Here is a 17829-nt window from a genome sequence, read left to right on the forward strand (position 1 = left end):
GGGAATCCCTCATGGAAATAAATCCCTCTGCTGTGTTTTCATAGGAAACAGCAAATTGCAATTCCAGAAGCCTTTTCTTTTAGGCTTCTGAAAATAACACCAGTTAAAATGTCAAGGGAAGTAAGTGCATGAACCCATTAGAATCAGACATAGGGCAACATATTAGAGATAAATGTTCACGTGCCACTCCTTACAAGCAATCATATCTTTAATGTCCAGATTCTGACTACATGCATTTGATGAATTGGATAGGTTATGGCTTAATGTCATAACAAGATCATGAAATCTTATGACTTAATAACATATTAGTCTTTAAGATGCAACAAGACTCTTGTCTTGCTGCAACAGATTAACACAGATAACCCTATGAAAAACAAAGGGCAGAATCCCATTGTGTACTTTCACTGCTGTGTTTGCCAGAATCAGCGATCAGAAACTCTCCTGCAGCCCAGGTGCACAGGAGAAACCTACTGCAGTTGTTTCTAAACTTAATCCAGTGTGAAGGCACACAGTACAGTTATCCAGAAAGAGATATAGAATCATAGAACTGGAAGATACCTCAAGGGCCATCCAATCCAAACCCTTGCCATGCAGGAATACACCATCAAAGCACCTTCGACAGATGGCCATCCAGCCTTTGTTTAAAAACCTCCAAAGAAGGTGACTCCACCACACTCCCAGAAAGATCTTGTAGCACCTTTGAGACTAACTGAAAGAAAGAAGTTGGCAGCATGAGCTTTCATAGATTTACGTCTACACTTGTACACTATATTTTTGCCTGAGAGAACACCTCTCTAGGCATCTCTAGGTCCTCCAGTGCAACTCTGTGGTCAACATGTGCCAGACATTGTCCATAGAATTGTGCTGGAGGAGCTACAAATGCCTAGAGGAGTGTTCTCTCTAGGAATCTCTAAAGGTCCTTCAATGTGATGTTTGGTTAAAGTTGACCATAGAGTTGCACTGGAGGACCTAGATAGTCCCAGAAATAATATATTAATAAAGTCAATGAATAATGAAATCTGCAAAAGTCAAAGCTGCAAATGTGGAGGGATAAGTGTACTTCCTCAGATGAGGAAGTAGACTGAAGTCCACAAAAGCTCATGGTGTCAACCTCTTTCTTTCAGTGAGTCTCAAAGGTGCCACAAGATCTGTCTACAAACTGATTCTACAGAGAACATGGCTATATTTTTGAATTTTACCCTCCCAGGGAGTGTGTTCCACTGTCAAAGAGCAATTGTTGTCAGGAAGTTCTTTCTAATGTTGAGGTGCTATCTCTTTTCCTGTAGTTTGAATCCATTGTATGTATTATAGTTTTTGCTGTAATCTGCCTTGATTCCTCTGGGAAAAGGCAGAATATAAAAATTATCATTATCATTATTATTATTATTATTATTATTATTATTATTATTATTATTATTGCTCCAAGGTCTATACTCTGGAACTGGAGAAAACAAACTTGCACTCCATCTTCAGTATGGCATCTTTTCAAATATGTCAACAGGGCTACCATATCACCTCTTAAGACTCCAGGCTAAACACACCCAACTCTTCGCACGGCACAGTTTCCAGATCTTTCACCATTTTGGTCCCCCTTCTTTGGACACACTCCAGCTTGACAACATCCTTTTTGAATTGTGGTGCCCACAACTATAACCAGCCGCTGGAAACTAAAAACATCAACAATATTACAGTGATATAGCGACATATGAGATATAGTGCAATGCTGTGTATCCACCACACTGGAGGTATAACATATTTTATAGGAAGTGTGGTTCCTTGGCTTAGACTGAACTTTAGACGGATAGAAAAGATGCTAGAAATGTCCATCCTTCAATAATGTACCAATCTCTTTCTGTACTGGAGCATTAGTGTACCCAGTTCACTGGCTTAGAAACCACATCTATTCAACTGAAATATCTTTTTCTTACCTATGTACCAGTACCAGCCTTTGTACCAGTACTGCTGTATTTTACGATCCTCCTCTTCCTCAGCTAATCTAACATGAAACCAGATGCCGTAATAGATATTTTTTTTACAGTTCTGTATTTTTGATAGTAGAATCATTTTATATATAATGCTAAACAACTTAAGCAAACAACAGAGAGTTTACAAAACTATTTTTCTCCTAACTGATTGAATTATACAAGATCACCTCCCCCTTTTAAAACTGTATGCCACTAGTACATTTAACACCTATAGGACCACCACCACCATTACACTTGGTAACCCACAAAGCTGACAAGAAATTACACCGACAGTCAGTCCGTTGTTGCATTTTTAATGACTAAAAAATTAATCAGTGGGAATACTTGTGACACTTTTAGTGGTCCATCGCCGTCTTTCTCTAGCCAATGTATGTACCAGTTCCAAGTCTAGCAGTCAAAATACAGAAAGCGAATTAAATCCCCGCGACTGTCGTCCAATGCAAATTATGTGCTCCCACGTTAGCTTCTGCATTGCCTCAACACTGTTTATTGGCAGATGCAAACAATAAGTAGTGAACTGGTCTGAATGTACAGCAAGAAAAAATAAAACTCTCTTGCATTCAGTGCAACTATGTTGCTGCTGGATTTTACTTGAAACAATGTGTGTTTTATATTTCAGAGAGAAGAACGTGACTTTTTATTGCATTTGTGTACTTAGATGTCTACAATGTACGCACCATTAGGTGTGTACAATGTACACGTAATCAGATGTATACAATGTATTGTTGTTGTTGCATGCCTTCAAGCAGTTTCTAACTTATGGAGACCTTAAGGTGAACCTATTCACAGGATGTTCACCATCAGATGTATACAATGTAAAGATGTATACAATCATCACCTATATATAATGTTATCCAGAATTGCACATATGTGTATTAGCGCGCGCACACACACACAAATATAAATGAGAGAAAGTATTAGGATGAGAGGGAAATTAAATGCATGTAATCTTGGGCAAGTCACACTCTCTCAGCCTCAGGGGAAGGCCATGGCAAACCTCCTCTGAAGAAATCTTGCCAAGACAACCCTTCCCATAAGTCAGAAATGACGTCAAGGCACACAACAACAACAACAACAACAACAACAACAACAACCTCATTGTCCCATGCTTTCCTAGCTTGAAAAAGGACTGAAAGTGGGGTGGCAGAAGTTTCTTTTATGAGATTCATGTCTCAAAGAAAAAGGAGCAAAGACAAGATTGTTGTGCACTGCGTTGCTCCCAGGTGTAACACAAACGCAGTCCTTTCAAGAGCCCCTCCTTTGCTATTTTTTCAGGGTGACCAGTTATCCTCCACGTCCTACATTTCGGCCTTCTCTACAGGAGGAATTCCCAAATGTCCTCCATTTTGAGCAGGACTAAGAGGTTTTATCACATGGGGGGAAATGTGGGGTTTAAACAGTGATTAACCTATGAAAATCATACAACTGACATTAAAATGTGATTAAAATGAGATTAATACATTATCCTGTGAATAACCAGGGAATAAATGGCAAAAAGTCATTCACGGAAAAAGTAAAAAGATTTGCTTCTGTTTCTTGCCTGGTTCTTCATGGGATAATGGCGCTTTAATCACGTTTCATCTCAAAGTTCATGCTTCCAGTTCTCCCTCTGCAAGAAACTCCTCAGGAGCCTGACATTTACATTTCTAGGAGTCTTTGGGGCTTTTATATATTGCCATGTCCTCCATTTCTCTTGAATGCCCTCCATTTTGAGCAGGACTGACAAGCCTACCATTTACATTTCTAGCTTGTTCGTTTTTATGTGGCAAACGTCCTCCATTTTCCTTGAAGGTCCTCCATTCTGAGCCATGACTGAGAAGCCCGACACTGACATTTCCTTATGAATCCTTTTCACTTTTATGTGGCAAATGTCCTCCATTTTCCCCGGGAGGTCCTCCTTTTTGAGCAGGACCGAGAAGCCCTGCCATTTACATTGCTTGGTGCGTGTCTCTCTGTGTGTGTGATGTAGTTTTCCTTTCACAACCACCAACCCTTTTGCATCCCACATTTTTGCAGTGCCTGGTGCCTCCTTTTTTGGGTCCAGAGACCCAGACCCTCCCTGTGGGAGGAGGAGGAGGAGGAGGAGGAGGAGGAGGAGGGATGAAGGGGTGGGGAATTTGGGAGGGAGGGAGGGCCTTGGGATTGTGGGGCTTGTAGTCGGGAGGCCCAACGTTGCGCACACGCTTCGGGGCGGGACTCTGTGCTTTGGGCTGGGCTGGCAAGGAGCAGCAGAGGACGGGGCTCTTGGGGGGGTCCTTAGGAGTGGGGCTGGGGCTGAGGGGGAGCGGGGTCCCTTCCTCTGCCTCTGAGGGGGCCTCCAAGGCGGGTCGGGGCCCGGCGGCCAATGCGCCACTGGCTGGTGCTGCTCTGCCCCTGCGCCCTCGGGGTGGCCCTGCACCTCTGGCTGCTCCTCCTCAGCTGCCCTGGCAAGAGACCCCCGGCAGGTAAGGGGCCTGGAGGGACCCAAGGGAAGAAGGGGCTGCTGCCGGTGCTCCTGGACACACGGGAGGAAGAACCCGGGTTGGCCCCGCTTTCACCCTTTTTCTGGCTCTTTGCTATGGAATTCTGGGAGTTGGAGTTTGTTGTGGGCCCAGAGCGGAGCGGAATTCCATAGCAAAGAGCCAGACAAAGAATTAAAGCGCTACCAAACCGGGTTATTCCTCCAGTGTGGATGCAGCCTGCTACTTGAACAAAGGTCCTGTCTTATGCAGTGGTTCCCCAAACTGTCCTCTTTAAGATATATATATATGGACTTCAGCTCCCAAAATCCCAGACTATTGGCCAACCCTGGCTGAGGCCTCTGGGAACCGGAGTCCCAAATCTCTTAAAGGGCACAGTTTGCAATCCATGAAGTAAAGAGTGTGCCCTTTAAGAGGCTTTGTACTTCAGCTCCCACAAGCCTCAGGCAGGTTGGCCCATAGTCTGGGATTCTGAGAGCCTAAATCCAGAATCCCTTAAAGAAGGGCACAGTTTGTGGAGCACGGTCCTTAGCAATGCTTTCTTTCTTTCTTTTTGCACGATATGCATCTGAGGAAGGAGACCAGTGGTCCCCAAACTGTGCCCTTTAAGGGATTTTGGACTTCATCTCCCAGAAGCCTCAGCCACGCTGGCCAACAGTCTGGGATTCTGGGAGCCAAAGTCCAAAATCCCTTCAAAGAGCACAGTTTGGGGACCACTGATTAGACTCTAGTTGTTGACACAGATAATGCTATAATACATCAATTGGTGTATTCATGAGGCCCAAAGACTCTGTTATAAATATCCAGGGGGAAACTGTGTTGACCTTATAGCATAACATCTCAAATCCACAAAACAGTGATTTTTTTTTTTTTTTTTTGCTACAAGGATAATTGTTCTATTTTAATTGTAATTTCAGCAATCTTGTTTTGCAGAGTGTTGTTTTTCAAGAGTAACTTAAATGTTGCCCTTATTTTAAATACATTTCTATCATATTTTTATGTTACCTCTCATTTTCTGCTCCACTTATCTATACTTCCCAGAATACATTTAGTCATAATGATTCTTGTCATTAACCTGTACTTGTATCTTATACTATTACAGAGATGACCTTAGTCTATATCAAGCTTAAACATAGCTAAATTGCAACAGTGAAACTGGCTCCATACAGACAGGCCAAAATAAAGCTGCTTTGGGTCACTTTGGAGGTATGCTGTTTAAATGACACACGCATCTTAAGAGGCCAGAAGCTGAGCCAAAGCTGCACTCCATTCCTTAGGACTGGAGCATGGTTTTGGCGTGGCTTCCAGACTCTTAGGACGCATGCATCATTTAAACAGCATACATCCAAAGTGACCCGAAGCAGCTTTATTTTGGCCTGTCTGTATGGGGCCAGTGATACTTTCATGGGGCCAACCAGAATGCACCAAAATACAGATTGCAAGCTTTCAAAGCTCCACTGCCTTCTTCATCAGGCAAATGGGTAGATTTTTAACACTTTCTCCTGATGAAGTAGCCGGTGGAGGTTCGAAAGCTTTTGCATGTTGGCTGGCACCATAAAGGTATCACTGTTTTTGTGGATTTTTGGATGTTGTAAATTTCTGCTGTGACAGACGAGGGTGGCTGCTCCTTTGAAGACAATGATGAGAAAGTGTGGCTTGTGGTGTTTCTTTGGACTAAGGACTCTGTGACGTTTTGGGCCACTGTTTTAGGAAATTCTAAAACCATAGAGAGAATATGTCAGAGGAAAAGAATTTCAAGCTAAATTGCTAATAAAATGTAATTTGGTCACCTACAAGGCTGATCGCGAGGGACACATACAGTGAAGCTAAGTGCTGTAATGCTTTGGAGTAAATCATTTGTCATCATTCAGTCAACCAGCATTTCAAGGGCTAAAGGGAAGAAAATAGCCCAATAAATTATGCAGCCATCTTTTTGCTGTCTTCAACAACTGTGGCAAACATGCTGCCATCAATATAATTAAATTAATTTCAGCACAGGATGGCATGGGGATAACCACTTAGAATTTCTTAAAGCTGAGAGTACAATAGTTTTAAAAGGTATGAGCAAATCTTCAACAGCTGTTTCCATGCTTTCTGTGGCCTTGTGCTTGTTCACAATTTATATTTCTGTTCCTACTAAGAGAACAGAAGATCTGCCTCTCTCTTCTTTGCCCATCTAACAAGGATGCAAACTCAGGACATCCATGGTCATCCTCCATTGCTGAATAAACTTTTCCCTACTGTCATCAATTATTGTCTTTTCCAGCGAGTCATGCTATTTCATGATATGTCCAAAGAACAGTAGGATCAATTTAATCATTTTAGCTTCTAGTGGACATGCAGGCCTGATTTATTCTCAGACTCATTTATTTGTTTTTTATCAGTCCATAGAACTCTCCTTAAGTATCGCATTTCACATACTGCTTTTTTGCCCGTGTGTGTGTGTGTGCGCGCACGCAACCAGTTTAGAAGGTGAATCACAGGGGGGTGTTGATTCTAAGAGAGGGAATTTGTACCTGTTCTGGGGAGTGTAAGAGTCAAGTGCTGCAAAACCAGCCTCAGAGACAGCATACATCCCCAAGGCTGTGTTTTGCCCAAGGCTGCTTTCAGTAAAAAGTGAAAACATCTCTAAATATTTTGTGGAATTCACAAAATGTCCCTCTCAGTTCTTCTTATCATTGTCAACTGCCCTTGAACCCATGGGGAGCCTGTGGATGAGAAACCTCCAAGACTCCCTGTCCTCCTCTGCTCTGCTTAGTTCTTGTCAATGCCGAGGGATTTCCCCCGTTTCACATTTTGAATGGTGTATGTTATCTCATTATTATTGGCTGTCAATTGATTAAGGAAATCTCTGTGTTTCCAGTTGATTGGCTTCAGATTTAATGACATGTGGAAGGTGCCAAAAGCTTTTGGGTCTGCATAATCCAGTTTATACAAGGGTATTAAAAAAAATTAAAAATAAAAACCTTTGGTTAATCTCATTGGGGTAACACTCAGTGTATGGGTTTTGTTTGTCATATTGAATACCTGCAGTAAATGTTGTAGTTATTGCCCCTTTTCATAACTCTAACTAAAATCCAGGAGGACTTCTTGTCAGATAAATAGCATTGGTGACTTAAATGCAGTAAAGAGATCTGAATTAGTTCTAATCCTAAAACTTCAAGTTGTACATCATAATGAAAAATTACTGATTTCTTTTCTGCCACTTTCTTTGTGTTTGTATCTCCTTTGCAAAGTTGAGTTTAGCCTCTTACTTTGGGTTTGGTGAGGTCTGTGCCTTCCTGAATATGCAAGACTGCTTTTAGAAAATCCCACAGCAAAATTGCAGCAGGTTAGGAATTTTCTTTATAGAATATATTAATATACTCTGATTTACCCCCCCCACACACACACACACACAATGATATGTTGTTTTATAAGCACACTAGAGTTAAGTGCAACATCAGTTCAAGAACTTTGATGAGTTGCTGTTGTGGGCGTCATTTTCGCTGTTGCTGCTAGTATTCTGTGGTTTGGCTCTCTCCCACTCTGCCATCTTAACAGGTTTAAGTACTGTAGGTTCTTTTTTTGACTTTGTGTATTTTTCTTGCCATTTGTTGCAGAGAGACCAGGCATATTATTATTATTATTATTATTATTATTATTATTATTATTATTATTATTATCCTTTATTTATAAAGCGCTGTAAATTTACACAGCGCTGTACATACAATCTTTTAGTTAGACAGTTCCCTGCCCTCAGGCTTATAATCTAAGAAGACACGACACAAAAGGAGAAGGGAGTGGTGGTGGGGAATGGGATCAGGTCCAGCAGTTCTCCACCTCCGAGGCCTGGACCAAGACAGATCGACTGCAGGAAGGGCTTGGCTTCTTAATTAATGGTTAAAAGGAGGCTTCCTGGGTCAGAAAGGGGCTAGCCTCTGGGAATGCTTCTCTAAACAATATAGTCTTTAACTCAGTTTTGAAACTGGGTAGAGAAGTGATGAGGTGTGCATGTGGGGGAAGAAGGTTCCAGGAGTAAGGGGCAGCAAGCAAGAAGGGACGAATTTGGGAGGGGGCAGTGGTAGTCCTACACTGTGACAGGAGACCTTGACTATAAGAGCGGAGGGTGCGAGTAGGAATGTAAGGAGAAAGAAGGTCAGATAAGTAAGGAGGGGCCAATCCATGGAGGGCTTTGAAAGTCAATAATAAAAGCTTGTACCGGATGCAGAAGGGGAAGGGGAGCCAATGAAGGGAGGATAAAAGAGGTGAAACATGGTCAAAGCGACGAGTGGATGTGACAATACGGGCAGCTGAATACTGGACAGAGATTAAAGGATGGAATAGCATAGTGGAATCTTTGTTTTCCTGGTAGGTCAGTTTAAGTTTTTTCCTCCATTTTCTATTCTCCCATGATTGTTTCTAGGTTTAGATTTAGAATAGATTATATATAATAGCTCTTTGGTACTTGGAGTTAGTTGTCATACTCTTCCCCATAAGAGACATTGGGCCCAAACAGGCAGGCCAAAATAAAGCTGCTTTGGGTCACTTTAGAGGTATGCTGTTTAAATGCTAAGGACTGGAGAGCAGCTTTGGCACAGCTTCTAGCCTCTTAAGATGCGTGTGTCATTTAAACAGCATATTTCCAAAGTGACCTGAAGCAGCTTTATTTTGGTCTGTCTGTTCAGGCCCATAAGCTTAAAAGGAAAGCCCTAGCTTTCGAAAGGCATTTAGGAAGTCTAGCGCCTTTATAGTCTGTTTTCTCAAGTTATAGTCTGTCTTCTCTTGGCTTGTATTTTAAGGGCTAATTTCCAAACCTACTGTATATACTCATGTATAAGTCTAGAAATTTTAGTTTAAAAATTGACCCAAGAAATCTGAGATGACTTATCTATGGGTCAGTGTAAGTACTGTTCTTTTACTCTTATAAAAATAGGAAACACCACCTGGTGAAAGCCTAGAGTTTAATCTGTGCTTTTCTTTTGCTTCATCCTTTAGATCCTTTGTTACATGCCCCTAGGTTTTACCCTTGTCTTATCCATGAGTCATATCAACATCCATAATTCTGGCCCCAAAACTTGCCCTCAACTTATATATGAGATCGACTTATAGTCAAGTATATACAACAATTGCAATGTCTCTAGATTGCTCTATACGTTTGAGATTGCTGTACCAGAGCTGGTGTCATGCTGGTAATCCAAAAGACAAGACAAAGCTCACTGAAGCTGCTAATTAGGCTCTCCTATCCCATCGTTTTCATATTATACCAATCCATAAATGGGTAAAATAAATCTGTGGCTTATGTCTTCAGCATCTTCAAGCCTACTCTGAATCTTTTGTGCTGCATTAAGAGTCTTTGAAATTGTATTTTGATCCTGTTTTTGTCTCAAGTTTGTTACTTCCTCTGCTTCTGTCCCTCAGTTCAAGATGGCTAGTTTTATTGAGGGTGCTATCAATTTAATGTCAATAGAGCAAAGTTTTCCTGCTTTGACTTCTTAGAATTTGCTGCTCAATTGTTGAAAAAGAATTTCTAAATTCTTATCAGTTGTATTATCTTTCTTAGCTCTTGGAGCTTTAAAAGCATTTATGGGACTAGAAGCCATTTTGACCACTTTGGTCTGCTTTGAAGTAGCCTGCGGGCATTTTTTTGGGATAAAGTATGCGGTTATATCTGTTTCATTGATTTGATCAAAGTCTCATTTCACTACTGTCTTTTGTGAATTTTATTGGATTGGCTGTGGCTTTTCTTTTTTGGTGTCTCTAGCTGCAAATTTAGATATTATCTTGCTTGGCTATAAGATATCTCCCCGCCCCATTTCTTGCTTGGTAGTGAATTAGCATTTTAGCTTGAAAAAATAACTAGAGCTAGGAGTGAATTATTCATTAAATCTGCTCTTTAAGTGGTTTGGGGAGCTGGATTCCAATTCCCTTGTGCTCCTGTTAAATCATGTGTAGTAGCAAATGTCTGTGTGGTATGCTAGGGATGTACCTGTGATCATCTACTTGCCTTCTGAATTTGTAGTGAAATGTGATGTTAGGTCAGTGACACATGTCCATCAAGTTGTTGTGCTTTATGCTTGGCAACTAGTTTTTTCATAATGGTCGACTGACCATGTAGTGTTGAAAAGGTGATTTTTGCAAGATTTGGGAACAAATCAGTTACCACTGCAGAAGGGATCCATGGATTTCATTATGAAGCCTATTTTGTAAGCCTTTGGTTCCCCAGTTTGGAAGTGCAGAATACTGCATTTTGTACTTGCTGTAGCCTCTGAACACTTTTAAAAGACAGTCTTTCCTAAAGTGTACTACTGTAGTTTCATCAGAAAGTAATGAAAGCATGAACCACTGTGCCCTCCCTAGGAAGGTATCTTGTTCTGAAATTGGGTGTAGCTCCAAGACTCTCCAAGGGTTCTTATGCTATACCATAAGCTTTATAGATTGTAAATGATGCAGCAGATGGTACACAGCAGGGAAACAACCCATCCCTTTTTCTGATAAGATCTAGCATTTCTCTCAGCCTATGGTAGAACTGGGCCCTGAAACAAATTTTCCTCAGACTTATCTCTCAGTTGACAATCAAATGCCTATTGTTGGACATATGAGAAGCCTTGGAGTGAGGTGCCCCCCAATAGATAAGGGCAATGGAAGCTGTTGTGATAAATGGAAGTCCCTCCATTTATCAGAGCTTTCTTCCCAGATAACAAAGAATTAAATGTTGGGGGAGGTACATTTTAATTAAGGTTTACATCACAGGTGATGGGACGGCAACTAACCAATGAGATGGGGAGTTGAGTAGAAGCACGAACCTCCGAGATGCTTCTGAGAGAGAGTTTTAACAAGTCTGAATGCAACACGAGGATTTTGTCTGCCTTTTTGAGTCTGTCTGCGTGGGCCTGCCCACCTGCTTCTATGGCCTCTGACTCTCATAGGCAGACCATGAGGAAGCTGGTGGAGCTGGACAATGGAGTCCAGGCTCCCAGCTATCCGGAAACACAGAGGACTACAAATCCCATCTGAGCTGTGAGTAAGATTAGGAACAGTCAGTGGCATTAGATTTTTGGTTTGTTTTATTGGTTTGGCAGAAATGATTGTACTCTATAACCTAGATTTTCTGTTTGTGCCTGGAGGACAAGTTGGTCCTTGATGTAGTCATATCCTAATCTAGAACTCCTTTAATTAGAATATTTTTCTTTAAAGTATGCTGCTCCTTGCACTTCTTTTCATGTACCTTAGCTTGGCTAGTTTTTTTCCTAAGCTGAAAAGTATCTGTGGAATTCCCCAGCAAAGTCCTGATGTATTGCTGGGATGAGAGAGGATAATTCATCAGGTAGTAGCAGCAGCAAGGTTTATTTTAGATAGGGGGTTGGTTTGGGGGGCTTCATCTAGCTCAGCAGGAGTGGAGGGGAATCTAGGTTGAGAGAGACACCTTCACATGGCAGCTTCTGTGTTCACAGAACACCATAACAGATGCCTTTCCAAGAGTTGAACAATGCATAAGCAAAAAAAAAGAGGGGGGGGGGATCAAAATGGGCAAATATGACTCATCATTAGCTATGATAACTGTAGAAGCAGTTTAGCAATAGAGAAAAATCCACTCCTTCATTCCATTCCCAGCCTTCATATCTTTTCCCAGCTTCAAACTGCAATTGCAAAGAGAATGCAACAAGTGTCCAACAAGGTCACTAATACAAGTTTACTCTTTTACTCCACTCAACAGCTCTTAAAATTTGGCCGTGATGCTAATAACAACTATACAACCTATCTGCCTTGGTTCCCCAGTGCTGGGTGGTCAGTTTTATTCAGAGTGCTGTCAGTTTAATTTTCTATAAAAAATTACGGTTGAGAAAGTTAAAACACTATAAGCTCCAGCATTCTTCTCCAGCTTGGAACAGGATAGTGAGACAAGAATTTCTCCACATTGTCCCTCCATTTACAGAAGCAATCCCTGTTCGTCCCCAGCAATGAGATGGAAAGAAAGACTGGAGCTTCCTTCACCAAGCTTTCCAGCAGTGATTGAAGACTAATCTGTGATGAATTTGGTGATCAGAATTGTACAACCACATCCATAGTGGAGGCTGATAAAATTTCCACCCACAGAGCTGAACTTGAAGAAAAACACTTATTGGCTTCTATCATCAGCTCATTCTGTTTTATGACATCAGTATTTAGGCCATTCGTGCTCAAATGATTAGGAACACTTAATTTTCTTGTGTCATAGCAAGAGTGTGTCCCCATTAAAATGAATATATGGTTACATGTGATTTTTCTTAATTAAAAATGTCCCATTCTTGAAACGCTCCAGATGAATAACTTGCATAAATCTAAGGCAAAGATAGTGGTACATTACCAGACTGTTATATCTAGAACACACAGTGTAAATTGCAGTGTAAATTGGTAGATCATTTGGGAGATGCTAAAATAAGATGTCTGAAATTACCTCTTACGCTTTACGTGATGGAATTGTTCTAAACTGTCCTAGCATTTAGTTGATTTGTCATCGAGTTTTTCTTGGATTCATTCTCAAATTAAGCAGAGTGGGATGAAAACCGATATCAGTTGCCAGTGCTAAATATAAATCTAAGTATTTTCGTTATAGAAAGAGGTCATAGATGCATACTCTCTTGTCCTGTTGGTTATAGAAATCTTGCCGTGTTGATTGCATTAGAGAAAACACCTTACTTTAAAAGAAAATTTGTTTAGTTCAGGTTTATTTTTAATCAACCTTTTTGGCATAGTGATCCTACAAATGCATGGCGGCGAATGTAGGAAATATATATAGCATGTGAGTTTTGGAGCGGGTGTGGTGTAGTGGTTTGACTGTAACTTTTGAGGCTAGGGTTTGAATCCCCAGTTGGCCATGGAACCCCATTGGGTGAGTCACACTCTCTCAGCCTAAGAGGATGGCAATGACAAAAACCCCTGAACAAATCTTAGAGTTGCCTTAGGATCACAATAAATCAGAAACGTGTGTGTGCATGCCTTCAAGTAACCTGCCAAGTTATGGTGAGTTTTCTTAGGCAAGAAATACTCAGAGGTGGTTTGCCAATTCCTTCCTCTGAAATATAGCCTATAGCACCTGGCATTCATTGGCAGTTTCTCATTCAATACACAGATACAAAGTGCTGTTTTCCTTTAACCTCCCAAAATAGAGGATATTTTCTCTTATCACTTACCTACTCAGAATCTAAGAGCCAGTACAGACAGGCCAAAATAAAACTGCTTTGAGTCACTTTGGAAGTATGCTGTTTGAATGATTCATTTAAACAGCATACCACCAAAGTGACCCAAAGCAGCTTTATTTTGGCCTGTCTGTACTGGTCATAAGATACCCATTTATTTAAAAAAAAACAATTTTACTTGTTTAGCTTGTAAGTCATTTAACTAATTCCTGTTGAAAAGTTTGTGAATAATTGCACAATTGAAGCAGTGTTTAATATCAAATAAGTTACTGCCTTGAAGTAGTTTGTGCACGGGGCGCTCACACACACACACATTATTTTGGGCATTGGTCAAAATAATGAGTGTCCTGTCAGACAAAAGATTTACCATAATAGGTTTGTAAAATCCAACACAAATGTTTCAACAAAGTAAGCTGGTCAAAATATCTCATGTTTGAGCTTGTTTCTTTATTAAATCTTTTTTGGTCATGTTTGGTGGTCATTACTGCTGTGTGATTATTTTAGAATATTGGAGATATGCATGTTGCACCACTAAGATACTGAGTCAGCATTTTAAAAACATTTTACCTGTGCTGACATTTGAATGACCTGCATTTAGCACCAACCAACATACAGTACTTGTGCTGAAACTCCAGATTGCCTTGTACTCACACTAGGTCAATCATGGAGTGGGGGCTGCACCCTAAGGAGGTGATAACCACTGCTCCCCAAACATCTGCCTTTGGGGAGAAATGGGCAGTGACACTTGCCTGCGTCTCTTTAAAGTGCTGAAGAAATGGTGTGAGTAAGGTGAGATTCAGTGGGAGAAGAAAGAAGAATTACCAAATTTTCACTTTAACCACAAACTATGTAAATGTAAATACATTTAGTCTGTGTATATGATATGCAGTTTAAAGGTATAATTTTAATTTTGTTAGCTGTTTATGTCAAGAGCCAGTTTGGTGTAGCAATTTAAGTGCTGGACTATGGGATCAAGCAGATGGGCAGGAAAGAGTGGCCCGAAACTGTTTCTTCTGAGGGCAGGCCAAGACCCCACTGACTACAACACCTGCTCCCAAGGCAGACTGCATGTGCACACCATACCTGTATGACATGGCGTATAACCGTGTTGTTGGGTAATTTTTTAAAACTGTCCCCCCCCCCCCCCATGTGCACCATTGCAGAATTATACCACCGGCAACCACCTGCCATCTAGATGCCCTCCCATTGGATGGCCACCCCCTTTGATCATGCACACAGTCACACCTGTGACCCTCCACCAGGACAGGACATTGGAGCAGAGGTGTGCTCAATAAAACATTGGCACTGCACAATCATGCCCCCTTCACCCCATACTCCATCTTGGACTGTCTGGTTTGTGTATGTTGTACTTATAGCCCCTGGAGGTGTCCCACGTTCTCTTTTTTCCATTGCCACTTCAACTGCCAGCTCCGTCCTTTTTAAATGCACACCTGCACCTGTGCATTTATATGCAGCTTTAGGGATTAGGGTTAGGATAGAGCACTCCTATGGGACTGGTCTCATATCGGGAAGTTTATATGCACAGGCTGGAGTGGTTTATTTCCACTTCTTTTCAGTCCAGCTTTTCCTCCCTTAGAACGGGTGTGCTTTCTGGCTGCTTTGGGGGCATGCGTCATCTAAACACCATGCCCCCAAAATGACCATCTGTTTGAGGCCTATGAGTCTGGAGGCCTGGGTTCAAATCCCAACTTGGCCAGAGAAACCCATTGGGTAACTTTGGGCAAGTCACACACTCTCAGTCTCAGAGGATGGCCGTGGCAAATCCACTCTGAAAAAAATTGCCAAGAAAACCCCATGAAAAGCTTGCCTTAGGGTTGTTGCAAGTCAGAAATGACTTGAAGGCACAGAACAACAACAAAATTGTTTATGGCACAACTATTGCAATTACATTGATAGATGGGAATTATGATTTGTACTAATGCACATTAGTACAAAAAACATTACTATGGATTCTGTATTTCGTGGTATAGGAAGAGGTCAAAGGTGGGAAGGTGACACCATAAGTTTCTGCATTGGGTGACACCAACCCTAGTGCTTTCCTTACACTGGAGCACCTTCTCCAGAACCCACCACCAGGCTGACTAAAGCAGTTTCTCAGACAGAGTTCCTTGGAACTCTAGGGCTCTAGGAGTTATATGACAGATTGTGACTACAAAAAAATTAAAAATAAAATAAACTTTTTGAGCTGTAAATTAATCATATGCAGGCATTCCCTGAGGTCTGCAAATTAATTAAAACGTTTATCCAGGGGGAAAAGGTTGAGAAGGCTGGACTAAAGGAAAATAAGGTGATGGGAATGTGTGTTTCTGTAGTCCAAAACACACTGCACAAGTTACCCAGACTGAGACCACTTTAACTGTCATGGCTTAATGCTAGGGTTTCTGGGAATTGTAGTTTTGTGAGACATTTAGCCTTCTCTATCATAATATCTCTGGTGCCACAATAAATCTCTAGTTCAACAATAATCTACAATTCCCAGGATTCCCTAGCACTGAGCCAGGGCAGTTTAAGCTGTCCCAAACTGAATTATTTCTGCAGTGTGTTTTGGACCTGTGTCTCTACAAGTCTCTGGCCAAGACCCAGAAAGGTGTACAGACTGGTTTAGGCATCAGTCGTACAGCAAAAAATGGGAAACGTTTTTTCTTAAAATATTTCCTTTAAACCAGGGGTTGACAATTATGACAGGGCCCACTCTTCTGCTCATGGGAACATTCAGGGGTTGCGTTGCCTGCAAATACCCTTTCCCCATGGAATTGCCTGGAAGTCAATGTCTGATTTTGAAAAACTGGGTTTTACATGTTAAAATAGTACATGGCCAGGGACATTCCTGCAGCCAGTTTTCATTTCTGGTCTGAAAAAGGAGAATTTAGAACAGGGGTGCCCAACCTGGGGGTTGTGACCCCTTCAGGGATCGATCGACCCTTTCTTGGGGGTCGCCAGGTTGGGGCTGCCTCCTCCTCCTACCCTCTTCCCCACAGGTGCTGGCGCTGGCACCACCACCACATAGGGATGGGTCCGGGGATGCCTCCTCCTCCTCCTCTCTTCCCTGCGAGTGCCGGTGCCAGTGCCGCCACCATGTGGGGATGGGGATGGAGCTGCCGCTGCCTCCTTCTCCTCACCTCCTCCCCACAGGCGCCGCTGCCACCGCCGCCTCCTTCCCCTAGTTCTCCACATGGCTGCTGTCATCACCGCCATTGCATGGGGCTGCCGCTGCCACTGTTATTGCAGCGGCAGTAGCGGAAGCTCCTTGTGATGGTGGCTGTGGCAGGCCAGAGCAGGCCTGGCTAGTATGGAGGAAGAGGAGGAGGGGTGAGGAAGTGAAGGTGGAGGGGCTTCCAGCAGCCTTTGCGGCCAGAAGTCCTGCCCCTTTTCCTGGCTGGCGTCCTCTAATTGGTTGGGAGGCCGGGAAGGGGCAGGATTTCTGACCGCAAAGGCTGCTGGGGCTTGTGGGCGGCTGGAAGTCCCGCCCCTTCCTGGCCTCCCAAACAATCAGGGAGGCCGCCAGGTGGGACTTTTGGACTCAATGGGGGTCGCGGCCCAACAAAGGTTGGGAACCACTGGTTTAGAACATCTGGAGGAGTGGAAGGGTCAAAATCTACAAAAAAGCCTTGTGGGCCACATTTGGCCCTGGAGCTATACTTTTTCCACCCGGGTTTTAAACATATTACAAAATCAAGTGACTCCCATTCATAGTTCAATCAGACACATTAGTGTGGTTTCCTAACCCTTCTGTGTATTCACTGCTCTTTCTTCAATAGCTCTCCTCTCAACTGGCTAAAATCCGAATTACCAATTATCATCATTCTCACCTCTTTGTTGTTGTTGTTGCTGTGTGCCTTCAAGACGTTTCCGACTTATGGCGACCCTAAGGCAACCCTATAATGGGGTTTTCTTGGCAGGATTTGTTTAGCAGAGATTTGCCATTGCCTTCCCCAGAGGCTGGGAGCATGTGACTTGCTTAAGGCCACCGGCTTTTGGCTTTTATGGCTTAGCTGGGAATGAAACCCTAGCTAATGCCTTAGCTAACTGGTTCCATCCTCCTCTCAGCTGGCTAATTCTGTGTCCAACTGTTCTTGAATGACAAAAGAGATTTTCTCTTTCCCCAACTTTCCAGTGAATCTTATGAGTTGAACTTTTACAATAGCCACTAAATCCCAATGGTTGAATGATGTGTCCTGTCAGTGACACTTATTTGTTGGCCTTTGT

The 17829-nt window shown here is 42.3% G+C and overlaps 1 protein-coding gene across 3 annotated transcripts in view; it reads left to right on the forward strand.

Annotated features, from left to right (window-relative positions):
• The first annotated feature begins 4294 nt into the window (after positions 1-4294).
• Positions 4295-17829, forward strand: part of B3GALNT2 (beta-1,3-N-acetylgalactosaminyltransferase 2) — a 44581-nt gene continuing 31046 nt past the window's right edge. For all 3 annotated transcript variants that reach the window (XM_089529877.1, XM_089529878.1, XM_089529879.1), the window contains exon 1: positions 4295-4429. In XM_089529877.1, coding sequence (XP_089386003.1) covers positions 4330-4429 — 100 coding nt within the window. In that variant the 5' untranslated portion in view covers positions 4295-4329. The remainder of the gene's footprint in view (positions 4430-17829) is intronic.

Source organism: Sceloporus occidentalis, unplaced genomic scaffold (genome assembly GCF_023333645.1).
Source record: "Sceloporus occidentalis isolate IW3139 unplaced genomic scaffold, rSceOcc1.0.p SCAF_6, whole genome shotgun sequence".
Classification (NCBI taxonomy): domain Eukaryota; kingdom Metazoa; phylum Chordata; class Lepidosauria; order Squamata; family Phrynosomatidae; genus Sceloporus; species Sceloporus occidentalis.